General features: G+C 40.8%; 2 protein-coding genes across 3 annotated transcripts in view; both read right to left on the bottom strand.

The window, feature by feature from the left end:
* Window positions 1-5,978, bottom strand: part of ndc1 (NDC1 transmembrane nucleoporin) — a 74,457-nt gene extending 68,479 nt beyond the window's left edge. For both annotated transcript variants that reach the window (XM_065013832.1, XM_065013833.1), the window contains exons 1-2: window positions 5,694-5,978; window positions 538-658 (exon numbers count right to left, since the gene is read on the bottom strand). In XM_065013832.1, the coding sequence (XP_064869904.1) occupies window positions 538-658; window positions 5,694-5,732 (160 nt within the window). In that variant the 5' untranslated portion in view covers window positions 5,733-5,978. The remainder of the gene's footprint in view (window positions 1-537; window positions 659-5,693) is intronic.
* Window positions 5,979-14,378: 8,400 nt separating this feature from the next.
* On the bottom strand, window positions 14,379-16,333 carry zgc:113691 (uncharacterized protein LOC503529 homolog). Its single transcript, XM_029655617.2, has one exon. The coding sequence runs from the start codon at window positions 15,752-15,754 to the stop codon at window positions 14,963-14,965; it is 792 nt and encodes a 263-aa protein (XP_029511477.1). The 5' UTR covers window positions 15,755-16,333; the 3' UTR covers window positions 14,379-14,962.
* Between the last annotated feature and the right edge of the window lie 631 nt (window positions 16,334-16,964).

Raw genomic sequence — 16,964 nt, 5'->3', positions numbered from 1 at the left:
CAGCTGGCTACACAGCCAGAGAACGGCTACAGTAAGGTAAGTTAGTCCAGCTGGCTACACAGCCAGAGAACGGCTACAGTAAGGTAAGTTAGTCCAGCTGGCTACACAGCCAGAGAACGACTACAGTAAGGTAAGTTAGTCCAGCTGGCTACACAGCCAGAGAACGACTACAGTAAGGTAAGTTAGTCCAGCTGGCTACACAGCCAGAGAACGACTACAGTAAGGTAAGTTAGTCCGGCTGGCTACACAGCCAGAGAACGACTACAGTAAGGTAAGTTAGTCTGACTGGCTACACAACCAGAGAACGACTACAGTAAGGTAAGTTAGTCTGACTGGCTACACAACCAGAGAACGACTACAGTAAGGTAAGTTAGTCTGACTGGCTACACAACCAGAGAACGACTACAGTAAGTTAGTCTGACTGGCTACACAACCAGAGAACGACTACAGTAAGTTAGTCTGACTGGCTAGAGTGAACTAAAACATTTTGACATTGTGTACAAGGTGAGTGTATTGGCTTGTGAAAGCTTCTCTTACCTGATATCCAGAGTATCGGGTGAAACAGACTGAATCTGCTGAGAAGTACAAACAGAGCTGTGGTGGGCAGCAGCAGCAGGACAGACCACGCCATACTGGCTACTGCTCTCCAACAAATCACCTGGAAACACCAACATTCATACCGCAGATACAACACGTCACATTGGGAAGTGACTGGTATGCCAGAATTGTGTTACCTGAAAACGTTAGCCTGAATAAGTCTAGCCGAGGAACGCTGAACTCTGTTCTCTTTTATCGAGGTGGAGTTGAGTTCTGATAACTGGTCGCGTGATTTGCTAGCAACAACATTGAAACACCGTCAGTCGATGCTTGTAAGAAAACGATTAGCTGTAACTATGTTTGTTCTGTACATTTCTCCCCCAGTGTGCAGAAATTATTATAAATTAATACTAGAAAAATATATATTTTTTTAAACTTCCCCGAATACAACCACTGACTTTTCCCCTCATTTGTGTTACTCATCTCAGTGAATGGCACATAGTTGTACATAACAAACATAGGTACAGGTCAGGGTTTTCAGAAATTACGTTTTTACAAGCGTCGACTGATGGCGCCTCAATGTTGTTGATAGCAAATCGCACTCCACCTCGATACAACTGAACACCGTGGAGTGTTCTTCAGCGAGAATAAACCCCTAATAAATCCCTCTACTAGGGTTGCAAAGGGTCTGAAATATTCCCGTAAATTTCCAGGATTTTATGGCAACCCTCTGCATGCACAGTGCATTCTTCCATCACATGCACAGTGCATTCTTCCATCACATGCACAGTGCATTCTTCCATCACATGCACAGTGCATTCTTCCATCACATGCACAGTGCATTCTTCCATCACATGTACAGCTGATTCTCAAGATCTTACACACACTAATGAGATGCTATTGAGCCCACACTACTACACTGTCTGAGCCAAGGACTACATGCTTTCTGGTAAGTTTTGATTACAATACTGGGTAGGGTGCATTTATTTTATACGACATACATCATTTTTTGTTAACTAGTAAATAGTAGCCTACAGCAAAGTGTGTTTAAATAATTTCTAACTTGTTAACAATTTCTGCTAGTTAGTTTTTGCTACCATTTGGGTTTTAGCTCGACTGAGCCTGCTAACTGAGGAGTGTTAATTCACCTGTTTCATGTTAAATGTTTTAAAATGATTCTTACAAAGGAGTTGTTTAATCTAACTGCTTAACTATTTATCTGTACATGGAATTGTATTTTTTTTTTTTTTTTTTTAAACTAATTTTGTTCTAATCTTTACAGGAAAATGCCATGGGCACTATCTGATGTGTGGAGACATTTCACTGCAGCAAATGTAGTAGGAAAAGCTGTGTACATTTGCAAATACTGTGCCAAATCATATGTGAAGAACGCAACAAAGATGCAGAATCATCTGGCCAAGTGCATAAAGTTCCCTCAGCGCTCACAACAAGCAACCTCTGACAAAAGCCCCTCTACTTCTATTTGAGGTGAAAATGATGAATCAGACACCTTATCGATAGCAACAGCTCATGGTCCTCCTGGAATCAGAAGTTTTTTGGACTCAATGGAGGAACGTAGTCAGAGAAATGCTGACGAATGTCTTGATCGAGATGTGTATACAACTGGTTCACCTCTGATGCTCACAGGCAATGTGTATTTGAAGAGATTTCTTAATGTTCTTCGCCCAGCATACACCTCTCCAACCAGTATTCTACAAGAGCACAGACAAGGGACACACACAGTCTCTACATTGCAGATGAGCTGAAGACAGTCATCAATGACCTTGGACCACAGAAGGTATTTGCACTGGTGACAGACAATGCTGCGAACATGAATGCTGCTTGGTCTAAAGTGGAGGAGTCCTACCCTCACATCACACCCATTGGCTGTGCTTCTCATGCATGGAATCTTCTCCTCAAGGACATCATGGCACTGAAAACAATGAATACACTCTACAAGAGAGCCAAGGAAATGGTTAGGTATGTGAAGGGTCATCAAGTTATAGCGGCAATCTACCTCACCACGCAAAGTGAGAAGAATAAGAGCACCACATTGAAGCTGCCCAGCAACACAGGGTGGTGTGTCATGTTTGACAATCTCATGTTTGACAATCTCCGCAGTCTGCCGATATGGACAGCCCCATCAAGAGGATCCTCCAGGATGATGTATTTTGGGAGAGAGTGGTAAGCAGCCAGAAACCTATAGCAGTAGCCATTGCACGGATTGAGGGAGACAATGCCATCCTGTCTGAGGTTCAGACTCTGCTTGCAGATTTAAGAGAATCAATCCGTACTGCCCTGCCCACTTCACTGTTTCTCCAAGCAGAGGAAACTGCTGTTACTTCTGCCTGAAGCCCATCCACGCCGCAGCGTACATGTTGGATCCCAAGTATGCTGGCAAGAGCATCCTGTCTGGTGCAGAGATCAACAAGGCTTATGGTGTCATCACTACCGTGTCTCGCCACCTTGGTCTGGATGAGGGCAAGGTTCTTGGCAGTCTGGCGAAGTACACTTCCAAGCAAGGGCTTTGGGATGGAGATGCAATATGGCAGTTGTGCCAACAGATCTCATCAGCCACCTGGTGGAAGGGACGTTGTGGATCTGAGGGTCTTTCCCCTGTTGCCTCCATCATCCTCCAAATCCCACCAACATCAGCCGCCTCAAGAGTGCAACTGGTCCTAGTTTGGGAACACACACCACAGCACGCAATAGGTTGACCAATACAAGGGGATGATGTTTTGGTGGCCATCCGGGCAAATGTGAGGCTTTTTGAGCCTGACAACGAGACATCGTCAACAAGGTTGGAAAGTGACAGTGAAGATGAGGCCTCGGAGTCTGATGTTCAAGAGGTGGACATTGAGGAGGTCCAGGGAGAAGACATGGAAGATGAGGCCTCGGAGTCTGATGTTCAAGAGGTGGACATTGAGGAGGTCCAGGGAGAAGACATGGAAGCCTGAGAGGAAGACAACCAAAGCTTTAGTTTCTAGACTATCATTTTACAGACGTTGAAACTGTTTTTTGGGAGATGCGATGGATCATTCAATATTCCCTTTTGTTATTCTGTCAAATCATCCCATGTAAAGAGTTAACTAATTTAATTAAAGTTAAATTCGTAACTACTGTTTTTTTTTTTTTTCTATAGGAAGGATTTAAATCATTTGCAATTGTCTCCATATGATTTGGTAAATATATCCAATGCAAAAAAACATCTACATTTAAATGGTATTAATTTGCATATATTCCTGTTAATTCACATTAATTCCCACGGAAGGTTTCCACCTCTGAATATTCCCCAAAATGTGCAACCCTACTGGTGACACGGTCAGTGATTTATTTAGAATTCAAGGGACTCTTAACCACCATGGCTACCACAGCATTCTGCAGTGATACACCATCCCATCTGGTTTACGATTAGTGGAACCATCATTTGTTTTTCAACAGGACTATGACCCAAAACACACCTCCAGGCTGTGTAAGGACTATTTGACCAAGAAGGAGAGTGATTGAGTCCTGGCATCCACAATCACCCGACCTCAACACAATTTGAGATGGTTTGGGATGAGTTGGACCGCCTAGTGAAGGAAAAGTAGACAACAAGTGCTGAACATAAGTGGGAACTCCTTCAAGACTGTTGGAAAAGCATTCCTCATGAAGCTGGTTGAGAGAATGCCAAGAGTGTGCAAAGCTGTCATCAGGGCAAAGGGTGGCTATTTGAAGAATCTCAAATATATTTTTGCTTACGTGATTCCATGTGTTATTTCATAAATGTTGATGTCTTCACGATTATTCTACAATTTAGAAACTCAAAAATAAAGAAAAACCCTTGAATGAGTAAGTGTGTAGAAACTTTTGCCTGGAATTATGACCCATTCCTCAGTAGCCTAATTCATGCAGGCTACTGGGAAACACAAGCACTTCTTACCTCAAAATTGCTTCGCTATTCATGTTGAATAAATTAGTCTTCATTTGAACTAAGCAAGCTGCTAAATAGTTCAGTTTACGTCAGGGGCTATAGGCTACCTGCTATTATCGAAGCGAACCCTGGCAAAACTGAATCACAATCATCAACCCAGATTTTAGTCTGTAGCTTATGCCTATTGATATGAGAAGTCAATCTCAGGAAGTGGGACATTTATAACGGTTTATAGTATTAACATCTGGCACATAACAACAGTTAAATTGCCAGAAAATAGCCGAACATGAACATTTTAAAGGAAGTCCAAGTGGTTCTTGCTCAGAGATTGAGATCCTCGGTCCAACTTTCATTACTCAAACTCTCCTGTTGGATTCATCTATGTTACGGATATACGCAAAGGGGATTTATTTACAATAATAAACCTGGTTTTATACCTGAATGCTGATTGACTGAAAGCGGCGGTATACCAGACCATATACCATGGGATATGAGAAAATATTACTTTTAAGTGCGTTGGTACACAGTTTATTATAGCAATAAGGCACCCCGGGGGGTTGTGGTCAATAAATCACGGCTAAGAGCTGTATCCGGGCACTCAGCTTTGCGTCATGCTTAAGAACAGCCCTTAGCCGTGATATATTGGTCATTTAGCATACCCCCTTGTGCCTTATTTCTTAATCATAGCAGTCAAACGAGCTAAATCGACATCCATTGATGGAAACTGATCTGGTGAGTTTAATAAGGGTGAATTATTTTCTCTTGCCACATATTCAGTCATAGCTTGCAATAACTATTATTTTGAGGAAACACGAATTACACTTCTAATGTCGTTACAAGTTACTATGTTATTCCTTCTAATTGGATCGATAACATTATGGGAAAGGGTTTTGTTCTATAAATATGGCAACTCCAATGTTGCTGTGAAAAATAAACTATTGGGCTGGTTTCCAGGCGTTTTGTGCGGGTTTTGAGTGGTATGTATTGGGCTAGACCCTCCGGTCAAAGCTGAATGCTACGTTAAACTACTAAATTACCTAACGTATGTGAAACTTGAAAATCTAGCTAGCTTTTCTATAATTACAGACAGCCAGCAACAACTTGTGTTGTTGTTATACTAGCAATGAAATGTAGCTACTGTTACTAGCTAGCTAGTTAGTTAGTTAATAGCAAAGCTAGCTACTGTAATTGGGTAACTAACTAGCTAGCTGTGGTTTAGTTGTTTAAATAGGGCAGTGCTTACCTTACGAACGAACCAACAACTTTCATCCGATGAAAACATTTTGTTTCGATATAAAGATTTTAGATCCGACTGCAAAAAAAAGAAGTGTTTAAAAAAAAAAAAAATTATGCCAGCTAGTTGTCAAAATCCTAGAGAATATTCCACTTCTGTGCAGTTTCTCGTATAAGCGCGGCACATGCATTCAAAGGACATGTCAGGACCCCCCTTTTTCAAAGTCTGTCCAGAGAGACGACAGCATGAAGAAGAGAGGCTGAAACTGCTTCTCAAAGACAAATCCACATCACAGTTGTAAAGCGACGTCATGGCGACGCTGGCTGATGAAGAACATGCGTAGAAAACACTTCATCCGGTCTCGCCGCCGAACTGCGCGTGTGCATGCCGTCAAAATTCAAAGGCACTCTCCATCGATATAAAAGTTGTTTTTTTGAAGAAAATTAAAATATGTCACTTTCACGAGGTTGGAGTAATAACATGTTAAATTACTTAAGACTTTGGCTCGAATCTCGGTTCTGCCATTAGATTGCGAGAAAATTATTCATTCATGAATACTTTTTTCACTTATCTCATTGACTTGTCAAACGCCAAACCCCGACCTAGTCTGTTTGGTCCGTTTCGGAAGTGTTCCCGGTAAGGTCGTGATGTTGCGCCTCTTGGGTTTTAGAAACTCTGTGGTCTGTCACATAGAAATTAGGTGGTGGGCCGAAGCCTAAAAACGTGAAGTTGATCGATCCCCGTCGAGGAAGGACCTGATATTTTGTATATGACAGTACAACATTCTTATGATGACTATAAAATTTGTTGGCACCTTAACTTGTCATAAAAAGTATATTTCAACACCCTGTCTACTCAGGCAAATTTGCAAACTGCTAAACTTGGAACCAATAGGATCTCCCGTACATACCCCTCGTGATGAAGACAGCCAATGGCTGTAGGATGAAACACAGCCTCCAATGAAAACTAGAGCTGCTTCCTGTGTGTGTGCGTGCGCGTGCGCCAGAGACGGAAATAAGATCTGTTTTGGAGTGAAATGTGCAGCATGCAATTGGAATTGTCCTGAACGTATGAAGAGGAAACACCGTTGACCAGTGGTGTAAAAAGTATCCAATTGTGATACTTGAGTAAAAGTATAGATACCATAATAGAAAGTTACTCAAGTAAAAGTGAAGGTTACCCAGTATATCCTACTTGAGCAAAAGTATTTCGTTTTAAATATACTTAATTAAGAATCAAAATAAATTGTAATTGATAAAATATACTTAAGTATCCAAAGTAAAAGTATAAATAATTTCAAATTCCTTATGTTAAAAGAAAGCAAACGGCACCATTTTTGTGTTTTTAAAATGTATGCATATCCAGGGGCACACTCCAACACTCAGACATAATTTACAGATATCCAGGGGCACACTCCAACACTCAGACATAATTTGCAGATAGCCAGGGGCACTCTCCAACACTCAGACATAATTTACAAAAGATGCATTTGTGTTTAGTGAGTTCGCCAGATCAGAGGCAGTAGGAATGACCAGTACGTATTCCCTCGATAAGTGTGTGAATCGGGCCATTTTCTTGTCCTGCTAAGCATTCAAAATGTAACGAGTACTTTTGGGTGTCAAGGAAAATGTATGGAGTAAAAAGTACATAATTTTCTTTAGGAATGTAGTGAAGTAAAAGTTGTCAAAAATATCAATAGTAAAGTAAATTACAGCAAAACGACTTAAGTAATACTTTAAAGTATTTTTACTTAAGCACTTTACACCACTCTGCACACTCTCCTTCCAGACTCATATCAAACATCTCCAATCCAAAATCAAAATAGAGAGTCGGCTTTCTATTTTGCAAAAAAGCCTCCTTCACTCATGCCGCAAAACTTACCCTAGTAAAACTGACTATCCTACCGATCCTCGACTTCGGCGATGTCATCTACAAAATAGCTTCCAATACTCTACTCAGCTAACTGGATGCAGTTTATCACAGTGCCATCCGTTTTGTTACTAAAGCACCTTATACCACCCACCACTGCGACCTGTATGCTCTAGTTGGCTGGCCCTCGCTACATGTTCGTCGCCAGACCCACTGGCTCCAGGTCATCTACAAGTCCATGCTAGGTAAAGCTCCGCCCTTATCTCAGTTCACTGGTCACGATAGCAACACCCACCCATAGCACGCGCTCCAGCTGTGTATCTCACTGTATCTCACATCTCTCCCTAAAGCCAACACCTAATTTGGCCGCCTTTCCTTCCAGTTCTCTGCTGCCTGCGACTGGAACGAATTGCAAAAATCTCTGAAGTTGGAGACTTTTATCTCCCTCACCAACTTCAAACATCAGCTATCTGAGCAGCTAACCGATCGCTGCAGCTGTACATAGTCCATCGGTATATAGCCCACCCAATTTACCTACCTCATCCCCATACTGTTTTTATTTTATTTACTTTTCTTCTCTTTTGCACACCAGTATCTCTACCTGCACATCATCTGCTCATTTATCACTCCAGTGTTAATCTGCTAAATTGTAATTATTCACTCCTATGGCCTATTTATTGCCTACCTCCTCATGCTTTTTGCACACAATGTATATAGATTCTTTTTTTTCTACTATGTTATTGACTTGTTAATTGTTTACTCCATGTGTAACTCTGTGTTGTTGTCTGTTCACACTGCTATGCTTTATCTTGGCCAGGTCTCAGTTGCAAATGAGAACTTGTTCTCAACTAGCCTACCTGGTTAAATAAAGGTGTTCTCAACTAGCCTACCTGGTTAAATAAAGGTGTTCTCAACTAGCCTACCTGATTAAATAAAGGTGTTCTCAACTAGCCTACCTGATTAAATAAAGGTGTTCTCAACTAGCCTACCTGGTTAAATAAAGGTGTTCTCAACTAGCCTACCTGGTTAAATAAAGGTGTTCTCAACTAGCCTACCTGGTTAAATAAAGGTGTTCTCAACTAGCCTACCTGGTTAAATAAAGGTGTTCTCAACTAGCCTACCTGGTTAAATAAAGGTGGCCTACCTGGTTAAATAAAGGTGGCCTACCTGGTTAAATAAAGGTGTTCTCAACTAGCCTACCTGGTTAAATAAAGGTGTTCTCAACTAGCCTACCTGGTTAAATAAAGGTGTTCTCAACTAGCCTACCTGGTTAAATAAAGGTGTTCTCAACTAGCCTACCTGGTTAAATAAAGGTGTTCTCAACTAGCCTACCTGGTTAAATAAAGGTGGCCTACCTGGTTAAATAAAGGTGGCCTACCTGGTTAAATAAAGGTGTTCTCAACTAGCCTACCTGGTTAAATAAAGGTGTTCTCAACTAGCCTACCTGGTTAAATAAAGGTGTTCTCAACTAGACTACCTGGTTAAATAAAGGTGTTCTCAACTGGCCTACCTGGTTAAATAAAGGTGAAATAAATAAACTGCCGTAGCCAATTTATTAAGAGCTAACCAATGTTAGTTTGACTAGCCAAGCCAGCAACTGTAAATGTCAATTTGACTGCTCACGAGACTAGTGTTAAATTAGCTGTCTTGCTGTCAGTGAATTATATTTTTTAATCATGTTTTGGCATAATTACAGTTGAAGTCGGAAGTTTACATCCACCTTAGCCAAATACATTTAAACTCAGTTTTTCCCAATTCCTGTCACGCCTTGGTCTTAGTATTTTGTGTTTTCTTTCTTTATTTGGTCAGGCCAGGGTGTTACATGGGTTATTGTGGTGTGTTTTTTGTCTTGGGGTTTTGTGGGGTGTCTACGTAGTCTATGGCTGCCTGAGGCGGTTCTCAATCAAAGTCAGGTGATTATCGTTGTCTCTGATTGGGAGCCATATTTAGGAAGCCATATTCTGTGAGTGTTTCGTGGGTGATTGTTCCTGTCTTTGTGTTTGCACCAGATAGGGCTGTTTCGGTTTTCATTATTTCATTTTCATTACTTTTGTAGTTTCTGCATGTATAGTTTTTTCTTTATTAAAATATCATGAATCATCATCACGCTGCATTTTGGTCCGATCCTTGTTCTACCTCTTCGTCAGAGGAGGAGATAGAAGAGAGCCGTTACAATTCCTCACATTTAATCCTAGTAAAAATTCCCTGTCTTAGGTCAGTTAGGATCACCACTTTATTTTAAGAATGTGAAATGTCAGAATAATAGAAGAGAGAATGATTTCAGCTTTTATTTCTTTCATCACATTCCCAGTGGGTCAGAGGTTTACACACACTCAATTAGTATTTGGCAGCATTGCCTTTAAATTGTTTAACTTGGGTCAAACGGTTTGGGTAGCCTTCCACAAGCTTCCAACAATAATTTTGGTGAATTTTGGCCCATTCCTCCTGACAGAGCTGGTGTAACTGAGTCAGGTTTATAGGTCACCTTGCTCTCACACGCTTTTTCAGTTCTGCCCGCAAATTTTCTATGGGATTGAGGTCAGGACTTTGTGATGGCCACTCCAATACCTTGACTTTGTTGTCCTTAAGCCATTTTGCTACAACTTTGGAAGTATGCTTGGGGTTATAGTCCATTTGGAAGACCCATTTGCGACCAAGCTCTAACTTCCTGACTGATGTCTTGAGATGTTGCTTCAATATATCCACATCATTTTCTTTCCTCATGATGCCATCTATTTTGTGAAGTGCACCAGTCACCGGAAGTTGTTGACAGGTGTCCCGCTGGCCAACCCCTAATAAGTTATAAAGCTTTACAGTATGTGTTATAAAGCTTTACAGTATGTGTTATAAAGCCTTACAGTATGTTATAAAGCCTTACAGTATGTTATAAAGCTTTACAGTATGTGTTATAAAGCCTTACAGTAGGTGTTATAAAGCCTTACAGTAGGTGTTATAAGCCTTACAGTATGTGTTATAAAGCCTTACAGTATGTTATAAAGCCTTACAGTATGTGTTATAAAGCCTTACAGTATGTGTTATAAAGCCTTACAGTATGTGTTATAAAGCCTTACAGTATGTGTTATAAAGCCTTACAGTAGGTGTTATAAAGCCTTACAGTATGTGTTATAAAGCCTTACAGTATGTTATAAAGCCTTACAGTATGTTATAAAGCCTTACAGTATGTTATAAAGCCTTACAGTATGTGTTATAAAGCCTTACAGTAGGTGTTATAAAGCCTTACAGTATGTGTTATAAAGCCTTACAGTATGTGTTATAAAGCCTTACAGTATGTGTTATAAAGCCTTACAGTATGTTATAAAGCCTTACAGTATGTTATAAAGCCTTATAGTATGTTATAAAGCCTTACAGTATGTTATAAAGCCTTACAGTATGTGTTATAAAGCCTTACAGTATGTTATAAAGCCTTACAGTATGTTATAAAGCCTTACAGTATGTGTTATAAAGCCTTACAGTATGTGTTATAAAGCCTTACAGTATGTTATAAAGCCTTACAGTATGTTATAAAGCCTTACAGTATGTTATAAAGCCTCACAGTATGTGTTATAAAGCCTTATAGTATGTTATAAAGCCTTACAGTATGTGTTATAAAGCCTTACAGTAGGTGTTATAAGCCTTACAGTATGTGTTATAAAGCCTTACAGTATGTTATAAAGCCTTACAGTATGTGTTATAAAGCCTTACAGTATGTGTTATAAAGCCTTACAGTATGTGTTATAAAGCCTTACAGTATGTTATAAAGCCTTACAGTATGTGTTATAAAGCCTTACAGTAGGTGTTATAAGCCTTACAGTATGTGTTATAAAGCCTTACAGTATGTTATAAAGCCGTACAGTATGTGTTATAAAGCCGTACAGTATGTGTTATAGAGCCTTACAGTATGTTATAAAGCCTTACAGTATGTGTTATAAAGCCTTACAGTATGTTATAAAGCCTTACAGTATGTGTTATAAAGCCTTACAGTAGGTGTTATAAGCCTTACAGTATGTGTTATAAAGCCTTACAGTATGTTATAAAGCCGTACAGTATGTGTTATAAAGCCGTACAGTATGTGTTATAGAGCCTTACAGTATGTTATAAAGCCTTACAGTATGTGTTATAAAGCCTTACAGTATGTTATAAAGCCTTACAGTATGTTATAAAGCCTTATAGTATGTTATAAAGCCTTACAGTATGTGTTATAAAGCCTTACAGTATGTTATAAAGCCTTACAGTATGTGTTATAAAGCCTTACAGTATGTGTAATAGAGCCTTACAGTATGTGTATTAAAGCCTTACAGTATGTGTTATAAAGCCTTACAGTAGGTGTTATAAAGCCTTACAGTAAGTGTTCATTGGTTTCATAGAGAAATATAGCCTTTAAAAATAAAAATAAATCACCTTTATTTAACCAGGTTGGCCAGTTGAGAACAAGTTCTCATTTACAACTGCGACCTGGCCAAGATAAAGCACAGCAGTTCGACACATACAACAACACAGTTACACACGGAATAAACAAAACATACAGTCAATAATACAGTAGAAAAATCTATATACAGTGTATGCAAATGAGGTAGGATAAGAGAGGTAAGGCAATAAATAGGCCATGGTGGCAAAGTAATTACAATTAAACACTGGAATTGTAGGATGTGCAGAGGATGAATGTGCAAGTTGAGATACTGGGGTGCAAAGGAGCAAGATAAATAAATAAATACAGTATGGGAATGAGGTAGATTGAATGGGCTATTTACAGATGGGCTATGTACATGTGCAGTGATCTGTGATCTGCTCTGACAGCTGGTGCTTAAAGCTAGTGAGGGAGGTAAGAGTCTCCAGCTTCAAATATTTTTGCAGTTCGTTCCAGTCATTGGCAGCAGAGAACTGGAAGGAAAGGCGGCCAAAGGAGGAATTGGCTTTGGGGGTGACCAGTGAGAAATACCTGCTGGAGTGCGTGCTACGGGTGGGTGCTGCTATGGTGACCAGTCAGCTGAGATAAGGCGGGGCTTTACCTAGCAGAGACTTGTAAATGACCTGGAGCCAGTGGGTTTGGCGACGAGTATGAAGCGAGGGCCAGCCAACGAGAGCATCCAGGTCGCAGTGGTGGGTAGTATATGGGGCTTTGGTGACAAAACGGATGGCACTGTGAGAGACTGCATCCAATTTGTTGAGTAGAGTGCTGGAGGCTATTTTGTAAATGACATCGCCAAAGTCGAGGATCAGTAGGATGGTCAGGTTTACGAGGGTATGTTTGGCAGCATGGGTGAAGGATGCTTTGTTGCGAAATAGGAAGCCGATTCTAGATTTCATTTTGGATTGGAGATGTTTAATTTGAGTCCAGAAGGAGAGTTTACAGTCTAACCAGACACCTAGGTATTTGTAGTTGTCCACATATTCTAAGTCAGAACCGTCCAGAGTAGTGATGCTGTTCGGGCGGGCAGGTGCGGGCAGCGATCGGTTGAAGAGCATGCATTTAGTGTTACTTGCATATAAGAGCAGTTGGAGGCCACGGAAGGAGAGTTGTATGGCATTGAAGCTCATCTGGAGGTTAGTTAACACAGTGTCCAACAAAGGGTCAGAAGTATACAGAATGGTGTCGTCTGCGTAGAGGTGGATCAAAGAATCACCAGCAGTGAGAGCGACATCATTGATGTATTCAGAGAAGAGAGTCGGCTCGAGAATTGAACCCTGTGGCACCCCCACAGAGACTGCCAGAGGTCCAGACAACAGGCCCTCCAATTTGACATACCGAACTCTATCGGACAAGTAGTTGGTGACCAGGCGAGGCAGTCATTTGAGAAACCAACGTCTGCCGATAAGAATGTGGTGATTGACAGAGTCGAAAGCCTTGGCCAGGTTGATGAATACGGCTGCACAGTAATGTCTCTTATCGATGGCGGTTATGATATCGTTTAGGACCTTGAGCGTGGCTGAGGTGCACCCATGACCAGCTCTGAAACCAGATTGCATAGCGGAGAAGGTACGGTGAGATACGAAATGGTTGGTAATCTGTTGTTTAACTTGGCTTTCAAAGGCCTTAGAAAGACAGGGTAGGATAGATATAGGTCTGTAACAGTTTGGGTCTAAAGTGTCTTCCCCTTTGAAGAGGGGGATGACCGCGGCAGCTTTCCAATCTATGGGGATCTCAGATGATACGAAAGAGAGGTTGAACAGGCTAGTAATAGGGGTTGCAAATATTTCTGCAGATAATTTTAGAAAGAGAGGTTCCAGATTGTCTAGCCCGGCTGATTTGTAGGGGTCCTGATTTTGCAGCTCTTTCAGAACATGAGCTATCTGGATTTGGGTGAAGGAGGAGTGGGGCAGGTTTGGGCAAGTTGCTGTGGGGAGCGCAGGGCTGTTGACTGGGGTAGGGGTAGCAGGGTGGAAAGCATGGCCAGCCTTACAGTATGTTATAAAGCCTTACAGTGTGTGTTATAAAGCCTTACAGTATGTTATAAAGCCTTACAGTATGTGTTATAAAGCCTCACAGTATGTTATAAAGCCTTACAGTATGTTATAAAGCCTTATAGTATGTTATAAAGCCTTACAGTGTGTTATAAAGCCTTACAGTATGTTATAAAGCCTTACAGTATGTGTTATAAAGCCTTACAGTATGTGTTATAAAGCCTTACAGTATGTGTTATAAAGCCTTACAGTATGTGTTATAAAGCCTTACAGTATGTGTTATAAAGCCTTACAGTATGTGTTATAAAGCCTTACAGTATGTGTTATAAAGCCTTATAGTAGGTGTTATAAAGCCTTACAGTATGTGTTATAAAGCCTTACAGTATGTGTTATAAAGCCTTACAGTATGTGTTATAAAGCCTTACAGTATGTGTTATAAAGCCTCACAGTATGTGTTATAAAGCCTTATAGTATGTTATAAAGCCTTACAGTGTGTTATAAAGCCTCACAGTATGTGTTATAAAGCCTTACAGTATGTTAAAAAAGCCCTACAGTATGTTATAAAGCCTTATAGTATGTGTTATAAAGCCTTACAGTATGTGTTATAAAGCCTTACAGTATGTGTTATAAAGCCTTACAGTATGTGTTATAAAGCCTTATAGTATGTTATAAAGCCTTACAGTATGTTATAAAGCCTTACAGTATGTTATAAAGCCTTACAGTATGTTATAAAGCCCTACAGTATGTGTTATAAAGCCTTACAGTATGTGTTATAAAGCCTTACAGTATGTGTTATAAAGCCTTACAGTATGTGTTATAAAGCCCTACAGTATGTTATAAAGCCTTACAGTATGTTATAAAGCCTTACAGTATGTTATAAAGCCTTACAGTATGTGTTATAAAGCCTTACAGTATGTTATAAAGCCCTACAGTATGTTATAAAGCCTTACAGTATGTGTTATAAAGCCTTACAGTATGTGTTATAAAGCCTTACAGTATGTTATAAAGCCTCACAGTATGTGTTCATTGGTTTCATAGTGAAATAAATCCTCCTTTTCATGTTGATGATTCCCATTTCCCAGCTGGAGGCCATTTCCCAGTGTTGTTAATCCCCCTTGTTTATCTATAGAAGACCTTGTCTTGTGGTGTCGTGATCGTGGTGAAGGAGAAGGTTTGGTCTCAAACGCGTTGTGTGGGAGTTTCTGGGCTGAATCGATGGACATCTCTGTTTGTACTCCCTTGTGAGAGACAGATTTCTCTCCGGGCCTCTGGGGCATGCCTATCGCAGGGAGAGTGAGCTGCTCTCTTTGAGATCTCTTATCCTCCCAGAGTTTCAACAAACGGCGTTGATTATTCGTCATGTCCTTCAGGTTCTGCTGTAACGACTGCACCTGATATTCCAGAAGAGTTTTGGACGTGACAGCATTTGCCAGCTCTGCTGTCAGATCATCAATGGTCAAACTGAGTCTACCCGTTTTCTCCACCAGGAAACTGCACTGGCGCTCCTTCTCGTGCATGTCAGAGATGATGTCCTTGGTGGTTTTGCCGGTGAACTTGGGGCTCGCCTCCAGGCCTATCTCTTGGCGGAGAGTCTTGACATGCTTGCGCAGCTCCTTGTTTTCCGAAGTCACGGTCTTGAATTTCTGTTTCAGCAACTCCGTTGACCTCATCCTGGACTCGTACTGTCTCAGCTTCTCCCTCATAATACTCTCCTTGTGCACCGCATCGTCTCTCTCTTTCCTGCACTTCTCCAGAAGTTTCAACATCTCAAACTTGGAGACGTTCTCTTTTTTCTCAGCCATGCGGTTATAGCTTTTAATAACAGACTCAAAATATCACACGTAAAACTAGAATCCCCTAAGTGTGGGATAGTAACCTAAAAATCCTCTCTGTTCTCTACTTCTGGTTTTAGGTTGCTCTACTGCAGGTCTCTCCCATGGGTTCAAATAGATCGACAAATCATTTTCAGAAATCAAAAACATGAATATTCCTCAGGATCTGGAACGTTCCATCCATTGTTATATCCACCCTGGACATAAGCACTTGACACAATCCCCTCGTGTTAAGTCTATCAGAGAGAGAGCAGAGAGGCAGGCAGGCAGCTCCAGCTGGGCGGGCAGCAGTTCCTCTCCAGTGTAACACTAAGCTCAGGTCTAGAATGACCGTTAATTAGGCCACACCATCTCTTTGACACAGATCGTTTCAAGTGACACAATGTTTCTATTTTCTTAATTAAAGCCAAATACTTAAGCCCTTCTTGCTCAGTAAATGGAACAAACATAAGCTCTCTTTGGTCAGTAAATGCCTCAACATAAGCCCTTCTTGGTCAGTAAATGCATCAACATAAGCCCTTCTTGGTCAGTATATGCCTCAACATAAGCCCTTCTTGGTCAGTAAATGCATCAACATAAGCCCTTCTTGGTCAGTAAATGCAACAACATAAGCCCTTCTTGGTCAGTATATGCCTCAACATAAGCCCTTCTTGGTCAGTAAATGCCTCAACATAAGCCCTTCTTGGTCAGTATATGCCTCAACATAAGCCCTTCTTGGTCAGTAAATGCAACAACATAAGCCCTTCTTGGTCAGTATATGCCTCAACATAAGCCCTTCTTGGTCAGTATATGCCTCAACATAAGCCCTTCTTGGTCAGTAAATGCATCAACATAAGCCCTTCTTGGTCAGTATATGCCTCAACATAAGCCCTTCTTGGTCAGTAAATGCATCAACATAAGCCCTTCTTGGTCAGTAAATGCATCAACATAAGCCCTTCTTGGTCAGTATATGCCTCAACATAAGCCCTTCTTGGTCAGTAAATGCCTCAACATAAGCCCTTCTTGGTCAGTATATGCCTCAACATAAGCCCTTCTTGGTCAGTAAATGCCTCAACATAAGCCCTTCTTGGTCAGTATATGCCTCAACATAAGCCCTTCTTGGTCAGTATATGCCTCAACATAAGCCCTTCTTGGTCAGTAAATGCCTCAACATAAGCCCTTCTTGGTCAGTATATGCCTC

The sequence above is a fragment of the Oncorhynchus nerka genome, linkage group LG9b, assembly GCF_034236695.1.
Source record: "Oncorhynchus nerka isolate Pitt River linkage group LG9b, Oner_Uvic_2.0, whole genome shotgun sequence".
NCBI lineage: Eukaryota > Metazoa > Chordata > Actinopteri > Salmoniformes > Salmonidae > Oncorhynchus > Oncorhynchus nerka.
This window is presented reverse-complemented; position numbering and strand designations above follow the sequence as displayed.

Excerpts from the sequence above, each read along its gene's own strand:
- zgc:113691 (XM_029655617.2), bottom strand. The coding sequence starts at position 15,754 with ATGGCTGAGAAAAAAGAGAACGTCTCCAAGTTTGAGATGTTGAAACTT.